The 27,739-nt window shown below is 39.9% G+C and overlaps 1 protein-coding gene across 5 annotated transcripts in view; it reads right to left on the bottom strand.

The window, feature by feature from the left end:
• Positions 1 to 46: 46 nt before the first annotated feature.
• The window catches only part of rasgrp3 (RAS guanyl releasing protein 3 (calcium and DAG-regulated)), a 60,085-nt gene continuing 32,392 nt past the window's right edge, over positions 47 to 27,739 (bottom strand). For 4 of the 5 annotated variants that reach the window (XM_086181273.1, XM_086181270.1, XM_086181271.1 and 1 more), the window contains 14 exons: positions 26,374 to 26,476; positions 23,937 to 23,999; positions 23,106 to 23,237; positions 22,163 to 22,310; positions 15,044 to 15,217; positions 12,533 to 12,649; positions 12,069 to 12,347; positions 10,970 to 11,050; positions 10,670 to 10,783; positions 10,461 to 10,576; positions 6,416 to 6,563; positions 6,048 to 6,084; positions 5,329 to 5,478; positions 47 to 5,200 (listed from right to left, as the gene is read on the bottom strand). In XM_086181273.1, the coding sequence (XP_086037399.1) occupies positions 4,761 to 5,200; positions 5,329 to 5,478; positions 6,048 to 6,084; positions 6,416 to 6,563; positions 10,461 to 10,576; positions 10,670 to 10,783; positions 10,970 to 11,050; positions 12,069 to 12,347; positions 12,533 to 12,649; positions 15,044 to 15,217; positions 22,163 to 22,310; positions 23,106 to 23,237; positions 23,937 to 23,999; positions 26,374 to 26,476 (2,102 nt within the window). In that variant the 3' untranslated portion in view covers positions 47 to 4,760. The remainder of the gene's footprint in view (positions 5,201 to 5,328; positions 5,479 to 6,047; positions 6,085 to 6,415; positions 6,564 to 10,460; positions 10,577 to 10,669; positions 10,784 to 10,969; positions 11,051 to 12,068; positions 12,348 to 12,532; positions 12,650 to 15,043; positions 15,218 to 22,162; positions 22,311 to 23,105; positions 23,238 to 23,936; positions 24,000 to 26,373; positions 26,477 to 27,739) is intronic. The other variant, XM_086181274.1, reaches the window with a different exon arrangement.

The raw sequence follows: 27,739 nt of genomic DNA, 5'->3' as shown, positions 1-27,739 counted from the left end.
CCCATTTACTGTGATGACGTATGCTTTCTTATCACAGGAAGTCATTAAAATGACTCTACATTAAGGTCCTTGCCTAGTGAGAACAGAGTGTTGGGGGAATCACTTTTTTTTTTCTTATTCATCAAACTGCAGTTTTCACAAGTTCCTGCAACTTTTGCAAATGCCCGAAAATTCATCACATACAGTCGCATAAATATCCTGTATATTCCATCGCATTGTAAAAGAAAACTTTCCGCACAAGGATTTTTGCCCCCAACAATCACAAAACACTCCGCATTTTTCTGGAAGGACTTTAAATACATTTGCAAGAGACTTCTGCTGTGCTAAGAAATTGATGAAGTGAATCACAGTTTCATTCAACAGTTTCGATTGCTGTGATGTCATAAAATTAAAAAGATGATCATAATTTAAACTTTTAAGTTTATTATTACAAGTTTCAGCCATCCATCCATCCATCCACCCATTTTCTTCCGCTTATCCTGTTTTGGGTTGCGGGGGGCTGGAGCCTATCCCAGCAGCCTTCAGGTGAGAGGCGGGGTTCACCCTAGGCAGGTCACTGGTCCATCGCAGGGCCAACACATAGAGACAGACAACCATTCACACTCACAGTCATACCTATGGTCAATTTAGAGTATCAATCAGCCTCGTCCCCAATTGCATGTCTTTGGACTGATGGAGGAAGTCGGAGTGCTAACGTGAACATCATTAATTATTACCAGACACTTCAGTTAACTTGTAATGAATAGTTAGTTGATGCTTATTACTGTAGTAGCTTATGTTAATAATGTACCCTTTTATGTGTTTCATATTACTTCATCATTACCTTTATGAAAAGAACACATTTTGTGGTAGGTGTGTGGTGTCAATGGTATTCTGGTCCTCTGATATTTTGTTTCAATATTTATTTTTTGTGAAACAGTTAAAGAAGACAGTTTTCCAAAATATCAGCACACTTTCTTTCTCACACGATGTGCCCTTTAGTTCATAGCTGCTGTAAATTAATTGTTTATACATCATTGATTCTAAAGAGGATCTTTCATATATCACAATAAAACAGTCTTCATATGAAAATGAAAAGATCACAACTAAATATGGAGTTGACCCAGCTGTAGTTGCCAAATAATTTCATCTTCATCTCCATCTTTCAACATCACAATCCATGATCAATGTTCAGGATGCCTTTTCACTTTCATTTTGATTTCCCCTTTATTAGCAACCCCACCTACAAATATTAACACACACATGTACTGATGCTTCCTCTCATTGTTCACTGCAAAGTCTTCATCCCAATGACGATGAGACATGGTGGACCCATGCTGGACCGAAAAGCAACTGGCTGCTATCAAACCATTAAACTTAACTCATCTTTTGAAAACCCTTCTTACTTTCTCGAGTGCTGATTTAAATGTACCACCTGGAACAAAAATCTTCTTAAGAATCTACTCCAGTCCCTAGGATTGAGGTGTGGTCTCATTTGACTCAAACTGGGCAGCTTGGTGGTCTGCTATCCACGGATGCCAGGTCATGGCCTTCACTGCATCCATCAGGCGTCTGCATGTTGTTCTGTTGCTGCTGTAGTCAACAGAGGACCTGAAGGGGGAATTCAGATGGCCCAGCACCTCCCCAAACAGAAGATCTTCCTGGTCCCAGATATTAGGAGCTTTCTGGACCCCCGGGACTGGCCCTCATGTCCGTGACCAAGTCAGCTGTCCTGAGAGGGAAGAGGAGGGATATTTTCTCATTTAGATCTAGAATATCAGCATTCTTACTTAAATGTCTTTCACTGTGGTCCTGGTTTCATTAAGTTACATATACTGCCTTACAACATTGCCAAACAATCTATCGGAACGTTCATTGTTTGGTCTTGACAGGTATTATTTTTTCTCTAGTGGATGATGATGTTCTAGGTCTACATCTATTCCGAGGCTCCACATAAGAGACAATCCAAGCAGGGCTCATGTTTTAGCTCTGCTGCATGCTGGATTTCTGTTAGTTATGACAGTTAAACGCAAGACCTTTCCAGACCCTTTTTAGATCATTTGGACCACAATAGCACAATCTGCTATTGCAGTGTAGGTGTTGTTCCTACGACATTATAAACGTCTCCCTCTTGTGAAAGAGTATTTGGCGGTTCCTGGTATGACCCTTGACACTAGATGTTTGTGAGGAAGTCACTGAACACTGATGATGTCATCGGTGTATGAATGTATGTGGATGTGTTACTAAAGTTGTCAGCTTTCATAACAGCCTATCAATATTATGAAAGTTTTGTAAAGGGGTTTAAGTATCTTATAGACTGGAAAAGACCTATAATCAATTTAACATCTTAGATAACCCCTGCTAATATTTTTCTTACTTGAACTTAAACCTGTCATATTCTCCATCTAATAAAAGTCCAATATCGATTCTCTTTTATGTCCCCTTTGGCTCATTGCTTGTTCTTTCTGACAGTAGTGGACACTATTTTCACTCAAATTCTGTACCTAAGTACAGTGTCAAGGTATCTACACTTATTGATTATTCATATTTTAAGGTTTTTTTTTCTCCATTAAATCTCAAAGGATTTTTTTTTTTACTGCACTACATTTTTACCTAAAACCATCAATTGCGATTTAGAGTTGATGATAATCCATCGTCATCTTCTGCTTAGTCCTTGCTAGTAAGGGTCGCGGGGGGGCTGGAGCCTATCCCAGCATCTACGGGCGAGAGGCGGGGTTCACCCTGGACAGGGTGAATATCAATAAGCCTAGTCCCCATTTGCATGTCTTTGGACTGTGGGAGGAAGCTGGAGTACCTGGAGAGAACCCACACAGGCACAGGGAGAACATGCAGACTCCACACAGAAAGATCCCGTGCCCGAGCCGGGACTCGAACCCGGAACCTTCTTGCTGTGAGGCCACAGTGCTAACCACTGCACCACCGTGCAGCCTGCCCCTGATGATGATGTAATTTCAAATTTAAAACCTTCAACTGCAGAAAAAAGAGCACCACAAATGAAACACATACCTTTAAAACTCAGTGGTTTTAGGCTTGAATTCTCCAAAGCACCAGAATACACAAACATCAGGTAGAATGTATAATTTACTTAAGTAAACCAAAAATCAAACCCTTTTACTTGTAGAATTTGAAAATGAAGCTTTTACTTTTGCCAAAGTACCATTTGATTTGTGTATTTCTGCATTTGCCACCGTTATCTGGCACATTCACTCCAAATGCTCCACTACAAAACTGTGTATTTAGTTCTGAGCATGTCATTGGCAGTTGAATTTTAGAGCTGTACTCTGAAAACAGTTGCCTGCTGCAGCAGATAGAAATAATGGAGGCTGCATTGCAAGGAGCCAGCCTGCTCATCAAGAGCATTTGGAGCTTCAGTATCTTTCTCAAGAACATTTCAATGTAATCACTGGGGATCAAACCAGTGACCCTTTGGTTATTCGATGGCCACTTAAACTCCAAGCCATGCTGCCTCAAAAACCACACAATGAAAACTGTAACAGTCAATAAAACAGAACAGAAAAATGAGCTGAACATGCAGAGCCTTCAGTAATTCAGTAGATACATACGAGTGACGCCTCTGACATCACACTCTTGTCATTTTTATATACACAATAAAAAAACTATTGATAACTGACTTCAGTAAATTCATGTTTAGATAAGTTAAACAGTTAAAACAAATAATATCAGTGATGTGGAGTTAGATTACTATCATGTGTAAATGTCAATGTGAGGATTTATGTAACAGATTAGTTTAGTTAAATGATATGTATGCACTGGTGAAAAATTTCATCTGAAGTAACAAATTTGCATGTGTTAAATTCACAGCTGTGAATATTGTCTGAAATCCATTTTAAATCCAAAAAGTTAAAGTTGCAACCACAACTGACAAAGCATACTTTGCAAAACTTCCATCCATTTTCATCCTGTTAAGGGTAACGGGGTGGGGGTGGGGGGCTGGAGCCTATCCCACCAGCTTCGTAGGATTCACCCTGGACAGGTCTCCAGGTCTCCATTGCAGGGCCAACACATATAGACAGACAACCATTCACCCTCACAGCCACACCTACAGTCAGTTTAGAGTATCAATCAGCCTCATCCCCATTTGCATGTCTTTGGACTGAGGGAGGAAGCCGGAGTACCAGAGAGAATCCCCACAGGAACAGGGAGAACATGGAGACACCAAACAGAGCCAGGACTCGAACCCGGAACCTTCTCTCTGTGAGGCAACAGTGCTAACCACTGCACCACCGTGCTGCCTCTTTGCAAAAGTTGTTAGTATTGTTTCAGTAAAATTTGGTCTGTTTATTGCTATTAAATCACATTAAAATCTTAGTTGGAAATAGCTGCTTTGAGGGCTATGAGGCAAAAATATTGGCTGATTACAAAAAATAAAACAAATAAAAAAGATTAAAATGGAGTAAAGTCTGCTGCTCCTCCTATTTTGCAGATGAGAATAATGAATATTTCTGGTTTACTTCAATTTATTCATCATGCAGTGGAAACACAACATTGAAATTGCTCTCAAGGTCAGGGCTGGAGTTTCATTGTCATTGCATCATGTTTGATCGTGTTCGTTTTTAACTTGAAAAATTCTATTTCATCATCTGCAGTTTTGAGATTAATGGCATCACAAGTTAATGTTTTATTCTATTTGTTACTCACTGTATGCTTTTCCCCCCTCTTTTGCAATTGACCTCCAGGAGACACACAGGTGTCCTCATATAGAAGGCTTATATAATGTATCATTATACAATATATAAGCCTTACCTCTCTGTGTAACAAATGTCATACTTTAAATGAAAACCTATATTGAGCTCCTCCATTACCTTCCCTCTGTATGTGATCCCGTTCTGTATGAGCTCTCCTGAGACTCTGGACCTTTCCTGAGATGCCGCACTGCACTGTGAAGAAACTGCCTGTCGCTGTGTGTCATCCTGGTTTACCCAACAGGCAAAACCTTTATTTTTAGAAGTCTTCCTGTGAGTTCGGTATTTCATTTTGGGGAAGGTGTGGGAACCACTGTCTGCGACCCCCCAGCTGTGTTCAGGCCACAGAGGGTCAGTCTGTGTGGCCTGGCTGGTGGTAGCTCTCTGCAGGCGCACTGAGATTCTCTGGGCTGAGCCAGTCATCAGGGTGATGGACTTAGTATCCAAAGCCGGACCTGTAGATGTGACAGCTGGGAACTCAAACACTTCGTCCTCGTCTAAAGGAGGGAGTACAGGAGATTATTGAGGGAATACAACCTTTGAGAGTACAAATGCATTGATGAATTACATAAATATGTTTAGTACTGTTTGGTTGTTACTATGTTCGGGTTTGCAGATATCTGACCTTTACAACTGGGCAGTGCAGGGCTGCTGGGCAGTGAGCTGTGGGTCAGTCTGGCTGGGGAAACACTGCCCAGAGACCCTGAGCGCAACAGCTTCCTACAAGCCAGAACCAACAGCTCCCGACATTGTTTATGACAGTTGACACCACAGTCTGTGAAGACAACACACACACATAAGCCTTGTATGAATGCTGGTCTTGATTTTCTAGATAAGAATCTGTAGATTCTCTGTCTTTGAGAAAGACCAAAATGATCTTGAAACTTCCATCCATCCATCCATTCTCTTCCGTTTATCCTGTTAAGGGTCGCGGGGGGGCTGGAGCCTATCCAAGTGGCTTTCGAGCAAGAGGCAGGGTTCACCCTGCACAGGTCACCAGTCCATCACAGGGCCAACACATAGAGACAGACAACCATTCACACTCACATTCATACCTACGGTCAATTTAGAGTATCAATCAGCCTCGTCCCCATTTGCATGTCTTTGGACTGTGGGAGGAAGCTGGAGTACCAGAGAGAACCCACACAGGCACAGGGAGAACATGCAGACTCCACACAGAAAGATCCCGTGCCCGAGCCGGGACTCGAACCCGGAACCTTCTTGATTTGAGGCGATCTTGAAATTTGTGTAAACTAAATAAAAGTCACACTGTATATGAAAATTATTATGTACAGGATCCCAGAGGAACCATTAGCATTGAATGATGAAGGATACATCCTTTACCTTTGCACTTATAGCCTTGTTTAATGATTCCCCAGAGCTTCAGGAGCAAGTCCACCATGATGCAGTCCATTAAGGTCCATAAGAGCGGTGAAGAGGGTGCAGGAAATAAAGAAAACCCACATGAGATAATGAAGCAGCTCATTTTACGAACCAACATTTTTGCCGCAAATAGGAGCAAGTCTTCTAATATCATCCTCGGATAATAAAGAGTCTGACTGAATACCTTAATGAAACTACATAGGGAAAGAGTGTATGTTCAGGAGGGTATCTGCAGGATAACCTTTGAGACATTTGTACATTTGTGATTTTAGGAGGGAATGTAATTGAGAGATATGACACATGCAGTGATGGATCTATGAGATACTCACAAATCCAGCACAATGTTCACAGAAGGTGGGCTTCAAGTATGTCATTTCTTGAAAGTTGTGGATGAAACCTGGACCCATTTTACACTGGAGCAGCGGGTTAGCCCGAAGGAAATATGCTATCATTTCATCTTTACTAATCAATCCATCTCTGTGAAAGAGAAGAAAGAGTACAAAAGAAAATATTAACAGCGAGAGAGGTGGCCATTTGCAAATGCTCTAGTCTAACCATATCAACAAATGTGTATTAAATCCCTCTTAAGATTCATTAAAGGGTTACAAACAAAAACCATGCCCTCTCTCAGTTTTCCCTCAACATCTGTAACTTTATTTTACCTTGTCAGAATTCCAAGTCAAATTTCCTGTTGATTTCAGTTAGCATCATCATGGTCTCTTCTCTTTAGGTTAAAGTTTTGTCTTGTGTTAGTGTTTTAGAAACATTTGTCAGTTCTTGTTTTACTTTGAAACTCACTTCCCTCCTGTATCTCTGTATTTTTATACTTCCTGTTTTTGTCTGTTTCCTGTGTTTCTTTGAATACCACCTTTGTCTTATCAGTTAATCCGTGCTCATTAGTCACAGCTTTATTCTGTGTTTCTTGTCCAATCTGCTCCTTGCCAGCCCTTGCGTTTTCCCAGCTGTCTCTTTTTACGTGATTAGTTGAGTTTTTATTTTAGTTTGTTTCTCTGTTCTTGATGGTTCTTCCCGTTGTTCCTGTGCTTTTAAGTGGTGTTGCATTCAGCAGTTATACAAGGACTCCAAAAAAGTCAAATAATCAAATCTGGTTCATGAGATATCTAGATGCAACAGGAACTGTTCAAGTTTTGAAAGCATTGGCTATCACTGGCTGAAAGTGACAAATGTCAGTTATGAAACAGAATAACTGCCCTAATAAAATCACTATATGCATTTCCTCTCCTCTTTAAAATCATAAAGGTACTGGTAGTCACTTCAGGTGTATCTCTATTAGAAACTACGGATGACGCAGGCATTTGAATTCCATATTGTGCGACAGCATATGACCAATGCTACTGCATTCTGAGAAAACCATCACATGATCATCCATCAACATCTTCTGCTTATTCCTTACTATTAAGTGTCGCGGGGGGCTGGAGCCTATCCCAGCATCTATGGGCGAGAGGCGGGGTTCACCCTGGACAGGTCGCCAGTCGATCGCAGGGCCAACATACAGAGACGAACAACCATTCACTCTCACATTCGTACCTACAGTCAATTTAGAGAATAAATCAGCCTCGTCCCCAAATTGATGTCTTTGGACGGTGGGAGGAAGCTGGAGTACCAGAGAGAACCCACACAGGCATGGGGAGAACATGCAAACTCCACACAGAAAGATCCCGCGCCCGAGCCGGGACTCGAACCCGGAACCTTCTTGCTGTGAGGCCACAGTGCTGACCACTGCACCACCACGCAGCCCACATGATCATATCAATCATATATTTTAAATATATATATATATATATATATAGAGAGAGAGAGAGAGAGAGAGAGAGAGAGAGAGAGAGATAGATAGATGTAGATATAGATATGTACTGAAGACAAAATATATTATCTAGCAAAGAAAAAAATTGTTTAACTGTAAATGTATTTAATATTTTAGATTCTCAAAAGTATCCACACTTTGCTTTGTTGACAGCACTGCAAACCCTTGGCCTTCTCTCAATGAGCTTCATGATGTAGTCACCTGGAATGGTTTTCACTTCACAGGTTTGCCTTGTCAGGGTTCATTTGTGGAGTTTCTTGCCTTCTTTATGGCGTTGGGACCATCAGTTGTGTTGTGCAGAAGTCAGGTTGGTACACAGCTGACAGCCCTATTTGACAACTGTTAGAATTCATATTATGGTAAGAACCAATCAGCAAAGTAAAGAGAAACAACAGTCCATCATTACTTTAAGAACTGAAGGTCAGTCAGTCTGGAAAATTGCAAAAACTTTGATTGTGTCCCCAAATGCAGTTGCAAAAACCATCAATGATGAAACTGGCTGAAGTGAGGACCGCCCCAGTAAAAGAAGTCAAAGAGTCACCTCTGCTGCTGAGGATAAGTTCATCCAAGTCACCAGCCTCAGAAATGTAAAGTTCACACCACCTCAGATGAGAGCCCAGATAAATGCCAGGCAGAGTTCTGGTAGCAGACACATCTCTACATCAACTGTTCAGAGGAGACTGCGCCAATCAGGCCTTTGTGGTAGAATAGCTGCTAGAAAACAAGGAATGGACATCAGACCAAAATCTGTGTTTTGGTCTGATGACTCAAAATTGGAGATCTTTGGTTCCACACGCCATGTCTGTGCAATGCGGAAAAGAAAGTAACGTTTATTTATTTATCACCTTTCACAAATATAAAATAACAAAGTGCTTTGCATTAAAAGACAAACACAATTAAAAAAGAGATAAAAAGAAAAGATGATAATATATATGTACACACACTTTGGACAGTGGGAGGAAGCCGGAGTACCCAAAGAGAGAACCCACATGGGAACAGGGAGAACATGCAAACTCCACACAGAAAGATCCTGTGCCCAAGCTGGGCCTCAAACCTGGAACCTTCTTGCTGTGAGGCGACAGTGCTGACCACTGCACCACCGTGCAGCCACACACACACACACACACACACGCACACACACACATATATATATATATATATATATATATATATATATATATATATATATATATATATATATATATATATATATATATATATATATATATATATATATATATATATATATATATATATATATATATATATATATATAATTAATAAAATTAACAATAGGGGAAAAAAAGTACCGGGACTGACAAGTTAAAAAAATAGCAGCAATGCAGACAATGAATGCGAGTTCAACCAAAAACCTGTCTGAATGAAAGCATTTTCTGCTGCTTCATGAAGCTTTCACAGGGATTCAAAGTTGAACAGATAGTCTCTTCATGTATAGTTCTCACCGTGATGCATAGAGGAGGAGGTGATGTGTGGGGGTGCTTTGATGGTGATACTGTTGGGGATTTATTCAAAATTGAAGGCACACTGAACCAGCATGGCTACCACAGCATCCTGCAGCAACACGCCATCCCATCTGGTTTGTATTTAGTTGGACCATCATTTATTTTTCAACAGGACAATGACCCCAGACACACCTCCAGGCTTTGTAAGAGCTATTTGACCAAGATGGAGAGTGATAGAGTGCTGCACCAGATGACCTGGCCTCCACAGTCACCTGACCTAAACCCAATCTAGATGGTTTGGGATGAGATGGACCACAGAGTGAAGGCTAAAGGGCCAACAAGTGCTCAGCATCTATGGGAACTCCTTCAAGAGTGTTGGATAGCCATTTCAGGTGACTACATCATGAAGCTCACCCAGAGAATGCCAAGAGTGTACAAAGCAGTAATCAAACTAAAGGGTGCCTATTTTGAAGAATCTAAAATATAAAACATGTTTTGAGTTATTTTACTCTTTTTTGTTTACTACATAATTCAATATGTGTTCATTTATAGTTTTGATGCCTTTAGTGAGAATCTATGATGTTCATAAAATAAAGAAAAACCATTAAATGAGAAGGTGTGTCTAAACCTGCTAAAACACACACACACACACACACACACACACACACACACACACACACACACACACACACACATACATACATACACTGTATGACTGATTCCGTGGTACAATTTATTAATATTTGTATGCCTCTGTGGCTGCAACAACTGTGGGATGGAAGAAATATGTTTTTGGATTGTCCATCTGTCCCATTTTTATCAACAACAAATCTAAGGACAGTTTTGAGAAAATTCCGATTTGGCACAAAAATGTTCACTGGGATTCATGGATAAACTAACAAGATTTTGATGGGCATAGATCAAGGTCATTCTCACAGATATACACTGCAGAGACCTACAACCATGGTGCAGAATTTCTTGTTTGTTTTTAACAATTGGATTATGGTCAGATGTGCATCAGTGTCTTATGTAAAGCCTTTATATTTGGGTTTGTAGATTAATGCGCAGATAGTGTCCAGCACTCACTGATCTTTGTCCAAAACACAGAAGGAGTCCAGGAAGGGAAAGTTAGCAGCAATGCTCTCAAAGTCTTCTTGAGAAATATAGCCATCATGGTCATGATCATAATTCCGGAACACAGACTTCCCAACAACACATAAGGAAAATGGTTACTTCAAAAAATATTCAACCGACAGGTCATCTGCGTAAAACTGAAAAAGATATTGTGAACTCACATCCACCACTTTCCTGATGTGTTTATTGACCAAGGAGGGGTCTGGTTTAGTGGTGACACCTGAGGCCCAGTCCAGTGGAGCCAAAGGTTTATTGGGAGTTGTTGGAGAGGTAGGCTGGGAGGACACAGAGTTTTAATTATTCAGTTCAGCACTGACAAAAATTGGTTGTAATCATAACTGAACATACAGTATCTACCTTAAAAATCGCAGAAGACCAAACATTTTAATGTAATACACAAATTTAAGTTGTAGCTATGCAAACTGGATAAACCAACATCAAATTATTTCAATGAAACATACCAAAGATTTGGGGTTACGTGGTTCCCTTAGCAACGACAGCTCGTAAATCTCATCCTCTGTGTAATACAGGTCTAAAGAAAGCTGCAAAATACAAGATGTTTGGATTTAATTTGCTTAAAAAGTACACGGAACAGTGGCATATTGAACCTTCACTTGATGTGCACATATATTAAATATGTTAAGATAAGTCGGAATGATCTAGACTCTGAATGGTATGAAATCATTTTTCTCTGTAGCTTTAATCTAATTTTCCATCCTGCTTTTCCTCAGCAAAAGTCTAGAAAAACATTTTCGTAGAGTTTCTCACTTTTTTTTTTTTTATAGATAGACACCATGAGCACTCATAAAAACTGAAGCCAACAGATCTCAATTGCCCCCTGATGGTTGGGTGCAGTGTAGGCCCATGGTAGAAAACATAAATTGTGACAAACTGTGTCAAATTTTTTCTGTGATTTTATTATCACATTGATGTGAGTTTTCCTTTTATTTTAGCTATTTTTTTTAAGATATTGTAAGTATGGACATTGAGATGAGATATCAAGATAACTTTCTGAAACTGTGATTTTTTTTGTTACAAACAAAGTTGTTCTGCTCACAGTTGACTCAAGGGGGACTCTCCCCAGTAATCACCTAGCTGGCCACCAACATTGTTAAACCTTCATTTTGTGGTGATTAAAATTCATTGTCAGGGCAACGTCTAATGCCAATTTCAGTTTGATATAAAATACTTATGATAGCTGATGTTGACTCTTTGTTGGTTTTATTCTGCCTTGTTAACTAACAAAAATCATGATATTTTGACATGGGGGGGGGGGGGGTAATTCAATACAAAGTTTAATATGTCAATGGACCAACACTGAGTTTCTTTATAAAAATGATAAGTTTCCAGCTGAGCTACTAACAATCTCCATTCCAAAATTGCAACTGCTCAGAATCAGCTTATAAATGAAGTCACCAGTCCAAAATGGTAGCACCTATATCCCATATATTTTGGCTTCATTTTTGCCTTTTTTCTCTTTTTTTTTTTCCATTTGTGTGAAACCTCACAGAGAATCACAGAGCAGTCAGCATAGAATGTGGTGGTTTTTTTTCCCCTCACCGTTAGCAGGTAGATCAGGTCCATGTTGGGCTCCACTTGGCCCACTGCACTCTGCAATGATACCAGCTCATTGAAAGTCATGTAGAGCTGCTGCATCTTCACCAGGTTCACCTTATCACTGTCATCAACCCAGTCAGGAAAGACCACATGGACTGCAATGAGGTCCTTGAGGTGCACGCCCAGAATAGGGATCTTAAAGCCCTGGCACTCACTGAAGGCCTTACGGTAGCAAGAATAGTTGTTGTTGGAAGAGACCAGTTCTGTCATCTCGCTCCAGATCTGGAATGGGAAGTTCAGTTCAGTTATGGTTTGGATAGTTTAACGAAAGTAATCATGATTTAAGATTTCACTATACAATTAGGGTGACCAAAAGAATTCACATTAATGATGCTGCGTGTTTGTACTGAATGTGTTATGGATAGACAGTGCAATAAAATTTCCTTAAAAAGTTGATGTAAACTTACCCTAACAACATCTGCAGACAGATATGAGTGAGTCTCCTTCAGCCGAGAAATGGAGCTGTGGCTCAACCCCCCCACCACAGCCATCAGAGTGTTGAAGTTCTGCAGCTGTAGAAGTTTCTGATGATAGACAGTGACAGGTTTCAATGTTGCTATTGTTTTCATTAATGCGCTCTTTAAAGATGTCTTCATCTGGGTGCTATATTGCAAAAGAAGTAAACAGTAGGATCTGAGAAACAGATCAGGAACAGACCAGATCTAATTCTGTATACACACATTCATCCTTGAGTCTGTCTGCAGTCTGTCAATAGGAGACAGGATCACTGAGCATTTGTTATTAGATGATCTATTCCTTTCAGTATTAATGGGAAAGTGACAGAGAAGCTCTTAGGCTCTCAAAAGATGGAAATGCACAGCACAACTGCCAATAACATTTAACAAATTTCATTGTCAGCAAATGGACTTTACAACCACTTGACTAACATTAGAAGTGCAGTGGGAGAGTGCACATCTAGCTGATGTATAAAATTTCCTGAGGACTCAGTAAAAATGTCCAGTTAAATTTTTATTTTCATGAAACTTCATGATACATGACACCAGGTTCATTTCACGAATGAATACATGATGAAATATTGGACATAAAAATGCATATGTACAAATTTGTGAGTAGGAACAATTTAAGCCATTTTATGGCATTCATCAACAGTTCTTCTGTGCTCTTATCCAGTTTTAAGCCAACATGTACAAAGCCATCTTGTTTGGGGTTTTTTGCCATGAAAGACACGGTGAAAAAGAATTTACTTCATTAAAAATAACTGATTATGCTAATTAAAGATCATCAGTGCTTACTATTTTGAAGGTGCTAAAACTCAACATCCTGCCTGCAACTCTTTTAAACTGCAGAGTGACAGCAAGGTTGGAACAATGTACTGCTGGAAGAAGTTGGCTTATTTGGTAGCATATTATGATACAACCACACTCACATTGGTGAAAGAAAAAAAATCTAAAGGCAGAAAGAATTCTTTTTGTTCCACTAAGGTTGAATTTTCCTTCCCTTTTTTCTTCATTTATCTGAGTTTCACATAACCAAGAAAACAGATGGTACATGAGAACCCACCTGAGCAGAGGTAATGGTTCCTTCAGGGTACCAGACTTCTATTTTATAAATTGCTTTTAGATGTATGTTAGAATAGGCAAAAATAGAGCAGCAGTTTAATTTTAATCCTGATCTTCCAAGTATCAATATTGTATAATTCATAGAGGTGCATAGAACAACATAACTGTAAAAATAAGAGAACAGCTGTTTCTGCAGCTATCAGTTTATGAAGTGTGCTTGACTTGACTGGAAATTGTTTGCAGTATTCAACATACAGCATTCAAGGACTGCAAACAGCTTCCAGGGATTGAAAACAATCTTTAACGAATGTATTTCAGCATGTTGCATTGTTTACCAGGAGAACAAGACTGAAAATAGATGCCTGAAGATCTAAGGAAGCAGGAGATATAAACTGGAACACACAATGAGGCCACACCTTAAATATTTCAGGTTCAGATATATCAACATATCACAGAAAAATAATGTTCTAATGTTTGCGCAGTGTGGCATGGTAGTACAGTGGTTAGCACTGTCGTCTTACAGCAAGAAGGTTCTGGGTTCAAGTCCCAACTCAGGCATGGACTCTTTTTGTGGGGAGTTTGCATGTTCTCCCCATGCCTGTGTAGGTTCCTCCCAGAGTCCAAAGACATGCAATTGGGGACTAGGCTGATTGATACTCTAAACTGACCGTAGGTATGAATGTGAGTGTGAATGGTTGTCTGTCTCTCTATGTTGGCCCTGCGATGGACTGGTGACCTGTCTAGGGTGAACCCCGCCTCTCGCCCGTAGCCGCTGGGATAGGCCCCAGCCCCCCCCCCCCCCCCCCCCCACGACCTTTAACAGGAATAAGAAAATGGATGGATGTTTGTTCAAAAATATATTGCAGAATTATACACACAACACTATTTTGGAGACATTCTTTGTCACTTATCATGGATAAAGACTATATGTTTTGTTCATTTAAACTTTTATATAGTGCCCCCCGTGTTATTTTTGTTCTTTTGACTTAGCTAAATTCCACACAGCCATGGCTAATTAAGCAAATTTATCAGTCATTTGGCATGCTGTTTTGGACTGAACTTTTGACTGTATATTAATACAACTGATTAGCATACGGGATTATTATTATTATCATTACTATTCAACTGCCAGTTATCTGATGAATATGTGTAATTTGCATGTTTTAGTAGCTGAATTTACATAGATTTGTTCATGAGAATCTGAGCTTCTAAATGATGTATGGCATGAGTAGCTTCTTAACTCTAGAATTTTTGGTTGCAGTGTTGAATGTTGATAGTTAGATAGATTGATAACAGGCCTTTTCCATGTGTTATGAAATGTTGACAGTCATACATTGGCCCTGTCTAAGGTCATGGTACTCTCTGGACACATGCTCTGTATCTTACTGCCTCGCTTACCTGAGCCACATGGATGTATTTGGTGATAACCTCTGCTCGGGTTGGAGGTGTTAGCTTGCTTAGCACCATAAGCTGGACCCACTGCGAGACCCCATTGAATAGAGCTATGGAGCGCTCCAAAGTGGGGTTGTCCACCAAGCAGCCATGGATCACATAGCTCTGGTAATCAGTGAACTGGAGACAGAATGACAGCACAGATGAGGTGTTCAGGTGCAGTTTTCAGTATTGCCTTTGGGGAGTATTAATACCCATTTAAAGCTGGTCAAAACATCTGGCTTTTGGGATCCAAAAACATCAGCTTAACAGGTACAATCCATATTTACTCCTGGGTAACTTTGTGGCAGTCTCATATATAGTGTATAATGTATCTACTCCTGTGATCGGCTCAGCTGTGATAGAAACATATTAGTTATTGCCCTTTTCTGATGTAATGCCTGCCCATGAACACCATAAACACATCTGTGACCTGCCACCTGGATGGATGCTCATCTTCAACTCACAATCACTGCACTGCTGGGATGACTGACAGTAATTAAGTAAGACCAAATAAAAAGAAGAAGAAGAGAAGAAGAAGAAGAAGAGCAAACAAAGAAGCAACAATTAGTCATTTCCAATGAAATAAAATATTACAGTAATTAACTCCACAGTTCAACTTGTCTAAAGACTAATACAAAGGAAACACATATGATTTTGAATTCAATAATTTCTTTGGCATCAATTTTAACATTTTGTGTTTGGGAAGAGAATTGCATCTTTAAAATCATAAAGCTCAAGTCAAAGTGAAGTCAGTAGCTTTAGTTGGGTCAAAGTGGACTCACAACATTAATTTAATTTAGAAATCAATCTGAACTCTGACTAAAGTTGAAGTACTGAAAACCAATTTATCTTGACCATAAAGCACAGTTTTTTTGGTTAATGATTGGAGGAAAGGCTTAGTTTGGTGCGTGAAAATTGATTGAGAGTCACCCTAAAAATTTGCCAGCATCATACAAGATTTAACAGCAAAAAACATCAAAGAAAATGGACATGAGGAATTGGTAAAAGCAATACTTATCCAAATACTTCAATTTATTTCTCATGCTAAACAAGTGTTTGTGGATTATTTTGGATAAAGAAGATGCAGATACATTGGATAATGTGCTTTGTTAGCTCTTAGCACTACAATAACACCATCAATGTTGGCGTGGGCTTGTAGTTATTGTAAATTTATTGTCAGGTCATGCTGGAGGAAGCCGCATCAGTAGTGCTAAGAGTGAAGCCGGCCTATCATGCGATGGTTTAGACTTGATGTGATTTACCAGTGGAGGAAACAGAAGGAAAGCTTGTCTTCTAGCAACAGGAATGTAGCTAAGTAGTGGATTTATCCAAGTTGAGAAAAAAACTGTGTTCTAAGTGCAAATATGGCTCAAAGATGGCATTTGTGTCTGTTAAGTAGATACAAAAATTCACAGTGTGGAGGCTGTAATACATGATGACCAGGGACTGTCTGGTAGGGCAGAAGTATGTGGAGATTTCAAAGCTCAAGAGGGCACGCCAGTAAATCCCAGACATACCACAGACATATTTTGTGGCGAGGCCCTGTAAGACCTTAAACACACAGTAACCAATAAAATAAATATATATAATATAATATAATATAAAATCTTAATGGGGGAGCCATGTGGAAGTGAGCACAGAGGTAATATGATCTTGTCTTTTGTCCCTGTAATGGGACAAGAAGCAACGGTGAGAAAACAACTTAACATTTATGACAGGATTGTCAAAGCAGGTTATAATCAAACATGAACCTTGGTATCGTATAGACCGTATATTTGCAGCTTTTTCAAATATCTGTTTGATTGTAATGTAATTTGTATGTAGACCTAATATTGTGGTAACTGAAGAAAGGAGATATGTAGGGGGACCAGAATGGTTTTTCCCTCAGGGAAGAGTCCTTTTTCCAATTTAGCGAGTGGTGACATGTTTAGCCGCATGCATTCATTCCATCGCTGCATGTCTAGGTGGTGCTTAGATAACAACGTGGCTTATATAGACTACTGAACCTCCTTCTGGGGAAAGCCAAGTCTGATTCCTAGAGATGGTGTCCAGCCTACTTTGGATGGTGCATCTCTCTTATCTAGGAACATAGGGCAATTCATTAGCCATACTAATCCCTGACAAGCACCCAGAGTTCAGACCGGCAGGCAGAGTTTAACACTCCCCTCTGCTGGTTCCTTTGTGTTGTCACCCAGCCTACAGAAACTGTGTCTTCTTCAAGGCTGTATGAGCCTAAACCCACATCTGGAGGAGTAATTTAACTTACCAAATTATATCCCACCTGGGAAAAAATCCCACTTCAGTAGATGTTTATGTGACACTGCTGTTTCTAGATTTAAAGAGCTTATTCCAGCAGAGCTTGCTGCCACAGCTTGTAACAATATAATGGGCAGTTGTGCTGATTTCACCCCTATATTCCATCTTTTGGATAGCACTGCAGCAGCACTCTTTGGGACACATGATTCCGTAGCTCCCCTGAAAAAGAAGGTTATCAACCAGAAAAGAATAGCTCCCTGGTACAGCCCAAACCTGCGCACTTTGAAACAGAAGACCAGGCAGCTGGAAATGAAAACACATACCAGCCAGCATGAGGAAGACCATAAAGCCTGGAAGGATAGTTTATCAATATATAAAAAAGAACTCCGTAATGCTAGAAGCACTTACTACTCATCCCCAAATGAAAAGAATAAGAACAACCCCAGGTTCCTCTTCAGCACTGTGGCCAGGCTAACCAAGAACCATACTGCTGTTGAGCCATGCATCCCCCCAACTCTCAGCAGTAACATCTTCCTATCTTTCTTTACTGAAAAGATTGTGAATATTAGAACAAAGATCACCATTAATGGAGCACAGAATACAGTACCCATAGAAGCACCTCCCAGATTTGGTGCATACTTGGACAGCTTCTCCCCCATTGACCTGTCAGACTTAACTTCTGCAATCACTTCCTCCAAGTCAGCCACTTGTCTGCTGGATCCCGTCCCTACAAGCCTCCTTAAGGATGCCTTCCCCTCAGTCAGCACTATACTACACTACACTTCTATATTGAACCAAGTCAGTCTTTCCCTAGTCACAGGTTACGTGCCACGGCCTTTAAGGTGGCTGTCATTAACTATTTACTTAAAAAAACCTTCTCTTGACCCAGATGTGTTAGCCAACTATAGGCCAATATCCAACCTCCCCTACATCTCCAAGATCCTTGAGAAGGTTGTCCTGGAGCAGCTACATGAACATCTGCACAACAATGAGCTCTTTGAAGCTTTCCAGTCTGGATTCAGGGAACACCATAGCACTGAAACAGCACTGGTCAGAGTCTCTAATGATCTTCTTATAGCTTCAGACAGAGGTCTTGTCTCTGTGCTTGTCCTTTTGGACCTCAGTGCTGCATTTGACACCATTGACCACAGCATCCTGCTACAGAGACTAGACCATGACATTGGGATTAAAGGAACTGCCCCAAAATGGTTCACTGTAAGTCATACGTATCTGACAGGTTTCAATTTGTTAATGTAAATAACGACCATTCGGGATATAGCAGAGTTACATATGGTGTACCACAGGGTTCAGTTTTAGGACCAATTCTCTTCGTTCTTTACATGATCCCATTAGGTGACATAATTCGGAAGCACTCAAACAATTTTCACTGTTGTGCGGATGATACGCAACTCTACATGTCAATGGAGCCAGATAACAGAAGCCGGCTCACCAACCTGCAAACTCCTTGCTACTGAATTTTAATCAAACTGAGGTCATCGTGTTTGGACCTAAACACCTCTGGGACACACTCTCTAATCAGATCACTACTCTAGATGGCATCAAGGTCATTTTTGACCAGGACCTTTCCTTCAGCTCCCACATAAAACATGTGATGAGGACCGCCTTCTCCCATCTGCACAGTATCACTTAGATAGAATTGGAATATCTTTTCCCAGAGTGATACTGAGAAACTGGTACATGCATTTATCACTTCTAGGCTGGACTACTGCAACTCTCTCCTGTCAGGATGTCTGAAAACTCTCTAAAGAGACTTCAGCTAGTCCAGAATGCTGCAGCGAAGGTTTTGACAGGCGTTAGGAAGAGAGAACACATCTCTCCCACTTTAGCTTCTCTCCACTGGCTTCCTGTAGAATTTAGAATAGACTTCAAAATCCTTCTGCTGATTTATAAGCCTCTTAATGATAAAGATCCATCCTATCTGAAAGAACTAATTATTTCTTACTGTCCTACCAGAGCACTCGGCTCCCAGAATGCAGGTCTGTTAGTCAGTTAGTCAGTTAGGTCTTCCAGTATCTCTAAAAGCAGACTGGGAGGTAGAGCCTTCAGTTACCGGGCTCCTTTACTGAGGAACCAGCTCTCTCCATGGGTCAGAGAGGCAGACACTGTAACTCCATTTAAGTCTAGACTTAAGACCTTCCTCTATAACAGAGCTTTTAGTTAGGACTGGTTCAGGTAGCGCTGAACCATTTTATAGCTATGCTGCTATAGGCTTAGACACATCTGGTTACATGGAGTCCTCTCCTCTCCTCTTGTCTCCTCTCTTCTCCTCTCCTCTCCGCACATTTTTGGAACTGTCATTATCATTACCTGTTGCACTTTGTAGTTTGGCCTTGGTGTCTCGCAGTCTCTCTGTGTTTCCACAGATCCACTGGAGCTCCATCTCTTTGCACCAACCGCCGCCTGCATCGCCCCCCTTACCCCCCTTTTTTCCCCTGCTGTTAAACCAGCATGTGCTCCCCTTCCATGAACCAGTCTGCCATCCAGTCCCCCATTAAGCTGGCCCGCTCTCCCTGCCTCCCTTGCCTACCAGAAGCTTCCTTCTTCAACTGTTATTAACATTTCCATGTTTCCCACATTCTGTGTTATAAACTGTTTTCTTGTCTGTAACAACATCTACTGCACGTCTGTCCATCCTGGGTGAGGGATCCCTCCTCTGTTGCTCACCCTGAGGGTTCTCCAATTTTTCCCCTGTTAAAAGGGTTTTCTATGGAGTTTTTCCTCAGTCGATGTGAGGGTCTAAGGGCAGAGGTAAAAACAGGACATACAAATAAAATTGCCTTGCCTTGCCTTTGAATGAATGAAATGACCAATGTATGATTTGGATCGTTTTTGTACAAGAACGAATTTGTCCTGATGGAAGAATGAGAGGAAGATTAAAGGGTCACACACTTGTCACATGAACATTAAGACACAGAAGGGTTTTGTACATGATTTTTAGAAATAAACCTGTAGCATTATGTTGAAAATTACAGTAATGAAAATTCTGCAATTAGTTTTTCATGTAATTACATGTCAACACAGACATACTGTATGTGTTTTTCCATATTCAGTTAACACCCTGAAACACACTCTGACTTTCTCTCCACTGGCCAGGGTAGCAATAAGCCAGCGCCCCAGAGGCCAGCTAGCTTCATATCCCAGTTCATGCAGCAGCAGCACAGACTCCCAAGAGTCCTTCAGAAACATTTTCATCAGCTTTCAATCAATTCATTTCCAGAGGTTGATAATGAAGTTTTAAGTAAAAACTTGTAGGCTAACCTGGAATCATAAGTTGAGTGATTTATAAAACAATACCACAGAATACACATTGTGTACAATTTAGCCAACACTAAATTCTCTTAACTGTAGCCAATAAAGGTGTAGTCTTTCTGTTCTGGCTTTCTACAATAAAAGTTCTGAATGTGTACTTGTAGCATTCCAGGACAGATTACATGCACTCGCTTATTTTACAATGTGACTAAATACAGTTGGTCACATACACATTCAAGTGTTATATATTTCAAAAGAATCAAACAACTGAGCATACTTTTGATAATCTGGATTCAAATTACTTTTCTGTGACTAAAACCCTACTGCAAGGATTTGTAACTTGCTGAACAGTAAATGCTAAGCTTAAAAACTTGGAGATGTCAAACTGTGAGGACTGTGAATTTGGTTTAACAGTGCTACTGTGATGAGGTGGCTATAGTTGATATTTGATATTTGGCCTTTGAACAGGAAATTGTAGTAACCAGACTCCACATATTCAGTTCCGTTCTTTCAAATTCAAGTGCCACTTAGTTACATAATTTACATCACTATTATACTTTATCTTTGCATGATGTACAGCAACATCAAATATAGTAAATGAGTGTTCTCTTCCACCACCTAGTGAATGCAGGAAAAAGATAATTACACCACAGAGCTGCATTGGTCTGCTCCATGTAAAAAAATGTAACATTACCAGGTCTCAGCTCCCTCTCACTCTACACAGCCACACGCTATGGTATGCGTAGAGGTGTTGGGGGCCTCCTAATGGTGCTGGTACTTTTAAGGTCCCATTTGATCTATTCCATCTGAGTTAAAGACTAAGGTTCTAGACCTGCTCTTTGTGTAAAATGCCTTGAGATGGCTTTTGTTGTGATTTGGCAATTTGTTCTAAAATATATATATTTGTTAAAACAAAAGACATAATATGTTTGCAGTTGCATATTAGGACAGGGACAGTTTTCCTTTCATTCCACCCATGTGTGACTTTAATAGTTAAGAGATGTGCAACTTCTATATTTAGTGTAATGTTCCACATTTCTGCAAAATACCACTTGGTATTTATAGACCATGTACTGTATGTAAATCGTTGATCACATAACCACTAAAATGTATTTTTTAATAACGGTATCTTTAAAAAGTTGCACTTCATATCTACAGATTTATTTTAGATAATTCATTGATTTATTAGACTATACAAACAGCTTTGTACTAATAACATTAAATTGTTATTAATATTATAAAAAATGACCTAAACCTCATTAAGTTCAATATTTATTTCTGTAATTGTGATGGCAGCAAAAATGCTAAATCACTAATTGTTGTTCCACATTGGTTCACACCCAAATATTTGCCCTCATCAACCATTAAAACTGTCGTGTGTATCTAAAAAGAAAATTCAAAAATTTATCTTGTGTTTGTTTTGCTTCTATGCCTTAGTATCTGGCAATATTTTGATAGGTTATTAAACTAAAGAAGCTTACGCTGTTTAAGTCCGTATGCAAGCATATTTTATGCTATTTTGAGGGAGAGACAAAGAGAGGTGGACAGTAGACCTACCGATATTCTCCTGATGGACTTGAACTCAAGAAAGGTGAGATGTTCAGCCAACTCCATTGGCTCCAAGTGGTCAAACAGCAGCGAGGCCTTCCCTTTCTTAGCCTGCTTCTTGCGCTGGGTCAATTTACGCATCCAGTCATATGATGGACTAGAAGAACAATTTAGAACTTTAAACTTTAGAAACTGGTGGGATGTGGTGGAATGTAAAAATTGCTGGCATGTCAAGGTGGTGCTCAAGCATCTGCTGGTGAACATTGTATATTTTACTTTTTCAATAGTGTAATAGTGCCTTACTAATACCAGACATTCAGTGTGTGTATATATACATATTTTTAAAGACTTTTTTTGGGCACAGACACCTTGATTTTGACAGTAGACAGACAAGAAACGAAGAGGGGTGTGTGACATGCAGCAAAGGACCTCCAATGGATTTGAACCAGGGTCAACTGCGTATGCGACACACACTCTAACCTCTCACCCACCTGCGCGAGCCTTAGTGAGTGTATATATTTTAACTGAAAGCTTAATCATGCAGATCACACCTTTTACGTTCTAATCTAATAATTGTCTTTGTCAAAGTTTGTAATCCTTTTGTCACTCTCTTTTTTTAAAAATGACAATTATTTTCCTCTTCTTTCACATTCACCCACCCCTTCACCAGCCTCCAGCCAGCTGTGTTATCCAGGACATAAGGTGAATGTTGGGGCTGTGAAGTTGAGGACCCGTAGGGAAGCAATCAACATAAAGATGCGATGCAGAGGTCTGGTTTCCTCCTGTCATGGTTACCCAGATCTCTTTCATTTTGAAAGTTGTGGTGTTTAGTTGAATCAGGTGATGTCACTTCAAGAATTTTATCAGCTTTTAATCCCACAGCTCACTGTTAAGAATCTAAACAGACTCATCATTTAAATCGATGGTGTAACTGCAGCTCTCTTTGACTTACATGGTGGAAATATCAATGAGTTTGAAATGCTCCTCAAAGCCGAGTTTAGCTGCCATGTCTCGGAATTCCTCTGTTATTCTGATCAGACCCAAGTCCAGGTTGAACTCTGCAGGGAATGTCACTATCCAGTACCTGCACACACAGTTTAACAGCGTTTACATGAACAAAAGCTCTTAAATCCAAATGAAATCGTTGTGATGAAATTTCAACTTACTGCTTACAATGGACAACAATGATATGATAATCACATGCTTCTCTATGCCAAAAGAATTTATTCAGAAAAGATGTTTTTTCTTGATGGTTCACTGGAGTTCAGCTTTGTCCATCTTTTAAAACACTTTGAACAAATAACTGCCTGTTATGAGCCTTATGAACATCAATAATCTTAGCTCTTACTGTAAATTAATTTTAATGAACAATTATCTAATTAATAATTAACTACCAGATTCAGTCAGTCGCTTCCAACAGAGGATGTTTACATGAGGTCTTTTGATTCTGATGTTATTCAGATTATTCGTGGAACATGAGGGTCCAAGTAAACAAAATTTATTGACATGTACTTTTGGGCAGCAAAACTGCAGTATGACAAAACAGTGCATTCAGATGTAGCTCACAGCGTTCTAAACTAATCCAGAAATTGAGCTTTGTGATCTTATGTCCGATCGTAGCATGCAACGTATACAAGCACGACTCAGGGTTAATTAAAAAACGACAAATGACAATGGTCATCCTTAAGAAGTCAGAGGTGATGGTGTGACATTTGTATGAACTGAAGCAGGCTTTATATCAGTAGCTGTGTGCTGATGTAAAGGAATGTACAGCATCTCTTACCTCATGAAATAACAAATCTTGAGTCTGGTTCCTTGGCAGTTGTCACCTTTGCAGTCACGGTACGTAGAATTTGGTTAAGGACTTTTTTCAGTGATTTGACACACCAATGCACTGTAATGTATGATTTATCATTTTCATGTAGTGTACATTCTGACGTAGAAAAATCAGCACAGCGAAGAAATAATTCACTACAGTTGACAGTTTAATTTACTGCTGCCTGTGGCTGACAAACTGCATTATATTCTCCGAATGACACATGATTGAATGTGCTGCTACTGTATATCTATACTAGGTTGACATGTAGCTAGATTCTAAGACACAATACTTCATGCAATCTATTATTTTGAAAGAATGCGGAAGTTTGGCACAGGCAATCTAAATGATCCCTCCTTCTGGACTGTGGGAGGATATTAAAGCACCCACAGAAAATCTATGCAAACTTTGGGACATCATTTTTATTCTGGACTTTAACAATGGTTCTTTGGCAAATGTTTATCAAGAGAAAATCTTCCTCTTCCCTGTTTTTCCCTCTGTATCTATGTGTATATTTTCATTTCATTGTTATCATTGACAAAGGCAACAGTTACGATGACGACACTTATGGAAACTTAACATCACAAACACAAAGATACTATATAAATTATGAAAGAAATCTACCCACCCATACACCAATTTTTGTATATGACAGAAAGCTTACTTTAGGTAACTGTAATAATAAAGAAAACCCATAATAATAAAGATCATTTCAATGCCATTTTAAATTAAATAATTCATTGTAAAGCATAGAAAAGACAAATGTAAGTTAGGTATTACGTTATATGAATGCTAATCACAACCCACTCTCAAGGTATTTTTTTGCCAGGTATTGTGCTGGGGAAGCAATGTGAAGACGAAGGGCACTCTGAGGCTGGACAAGCGAGTTTGGTGGGAAGGCTCTGTGGTCAGTCTCAAAGAGGACAATCTGGAGTCAGTGGCTGTGAGAAGGACTCAGAACAAATTACTGACCATTGTAAAAAATGAGTGGCATTTTCTACGTGACATCATTGCTAAGTAGTAGAGTTTGGTCAGTGGAAGGCTACTCTCCCAGAACTGCTAAACCAAAAGATTAAAAAACAATTCATTCCCAGAGTGATTAGGCTCTACAATTTCTCACCGTATCCTTAGGTCCCGTGTGATATACTGACCTTCCCTCCGTCAGTATATCTCCGGGTTGTGCAATGTAGCTCTTAGCTATTTATTCATTTTTTGTCTTCCTGCATTTCGGTAAGCTCATCTCATACCAGTTGCTTGACTTTTTGCAACCAGCTGTACATAACCGTATTTGGACTGGAATGTCGAGCAGAGCCAGGCTCAATGGGAATGCCGTTCTGCTTTGACTGGTTGGGGAAAGAGAGCAGGAGAGTGGGGCAGAGACAAAGACAGATAATGGAAAGAGACAGATATAAAAGAGGAAAGAGGGGAAGAGATAAAGGCGGAGAGAAAAGGGAAGAGACTGATGGACAGACGGGGACTTGAGCAGAACTTCATGCTAGTGATTAAAACTATGAATTAATTAGGAAAATGTTTACTGAGGTAATACATCAAGTGAGACACAAGAGTGGTGGCACGGTGGTGCAGTGGTTAGCACTGTCGCCTCACAGCTGCTGGGATAGGCTCCAGCCCCCCCACAACCCTTAACAGGAATAAGCGAAGAAAATAGATGGAATGGATGGATGGAGACACAGGAGCATTTCTTATAACCTTCTATGCAGTCTTACTTGTTTTGCTACCAGTGGAAGTAACTCAGCTGGAAGGGAGACCCCCACAGAAGAAAGCTCCCTTCAAATCTATGATGCACCATTTGTAGATATAATCTATAAAGGTTGGACAGAACAGAAAATCCCCTAAGGAGGCCCACATGTCATCAGACTGGGGTGGGTGGGGTAGACACTGGTTCCTGGGGGCCACAAAAATACCTTGACACATGCTTGCAGGTAGCAGCAGTTTCTAACCCTATTTTTACACTGACTAAACTGATCTCTTCCTATAAAAATGTGTTTTCTTCTGAACCTTTACAGGGTCCACCATAAAGCTGACACATTACTGGATAAGATCATTGTCACAACTGTTTTCAGAAAGGTCACTTGTCTGAGCGATTACTCTAAATATATCCTCCAAATGAGGTGCTGTACAAACCTAACAAATGTTTGATGTCTGACAACTCGACTGAGCACCTAAAGGATCTCTCTGAGTACACTGATCCAGGAAAGGATCAGTCAGGCAGAGTAGAGGAAAGGTGAAGGATAGACAGTCACTGAATGAAAACAAAGCACCAGCGCTACAATTGCTATGAGGGACTCGTCAGAGCAAATTGATCTCAGGTGTCACTATGCGGTGTGTTGATGTACAGCTTGTTGAATTTCATCAAACAGTCTGTAATGTCAATCATCAGGGATATATCATTAGAAGTTTCCCTGCCAGTTCTGAGGACGTCACATACCAGCGATGCATCAGCAGCAGGCTGCGAGGAAGGAGGTTTGCCTGTAGCTCTCCATTGTCATCTGTGAAGAGGAGAAATTTGATAATATTATGCATTTTATTATTTTCAAAAATTCATCCTCCCAAACCTACAATGAACCGATCCCATAACAAAAACTGTACTGGCCCTTTTCTGACTGGTACCAGCTTGGTTCGGTTCGACTCTACTTTGTTTGTTTTCGGATGTAACGTTTGTTATACCGACTTAACAGCGCGAAATAAAAACAAAACAAAACAACTTACCACCCTCCATAAGGGACTAAAAAAAAAAAAAAAGCTGAGTGGAAGCTGCCCCCTCTCCTGCTGTTAGCAGGCCTATGGCCGTAAATGCTGTCCATTTGGTCAAACCACCTCCTGTTCTTCCTATTTGACCCACTCAAGCCGTTGTGGTCTTTCATAGACCTATGATCGCTTTTAAGTCATGAGAGGAGAGACCTCTTGGAAAACTTTCTAGTTCCCTGTTGCTCCATCTAGCTCCCTATGAATCCTGTCATCTCTGATTAATGACAGAAATGTAAGGCACATTCTTCTTTTGCTCTGACATATACTATATATATATATATATATATATATATATATATATATATATATATATATATATATATATATATATATATATATGTGTATGTATATAAGAATGGTACCAGGCACCAGGTGCCAATCAATGAAATCACCCGTAAGCAGTGGAAAAGGGCCATATTATACCTAATATATCTTTAGATCTTCAGTGCCATAGAACTCCATTGTAGTCCCAAACACATCACTAGTTTTATCATAGCTACACAGCAGACACACTTCATTCCGCTGCAGCACTCACTAGAAAAACAAATGTGTAGTCATCCAGCACTGAAAATAGACCCGAGCAGATGCCATATTTATTTGCTACTTAGACTAGCTGTTTTAGAAAACTACTGAGCTAATATGAGTATTTTTTTTACAGAAGACCTAAAAGCATTGAGACAGAATGAGTAAGTTTACATGCACAGTTTGTTCGAACTACAATTACAGCTTGATTAGGCCATTTAATTGGACAACTCTTTTTTTCCGTACACATGAATGAGGAAGAGGTGATTCATTCACCGAAGTATGGCCGCCTGTTGAACACTAGGTGACAGTATTACCTTTTACAGCTAGTGTACATCTGAAGTTGGTAGTGCAGTCAGATTTATTTTTCATCACATACCAAAACAAGTTCGATCACACAAAAATACTCAACTTCTTGAAGTGCGACAGCATGAAGATTGTCTTTTTTGTTCTGAAATACTGTATATTGTTTCTGCTGTTGT

This window comes from Aulostomus chinensis, chromosome 16 (genome assembly GCF_037954235.1).
Source record: "Aulostomus chinensis isolate RoL2024-O1b breed Wild chromosome 16, RoL_Achi_v1.0, whole genome shotgun sequence".
NCBI lineage: Eukaryota > Metazoa > Chordata > Actinopteri > Syngnathiformes > Aulostomidae > Aulostomus > Aulostomus chinensis.
This window is presented reverse-complemented; position numbering and strand designations above follow the sequence as displayed.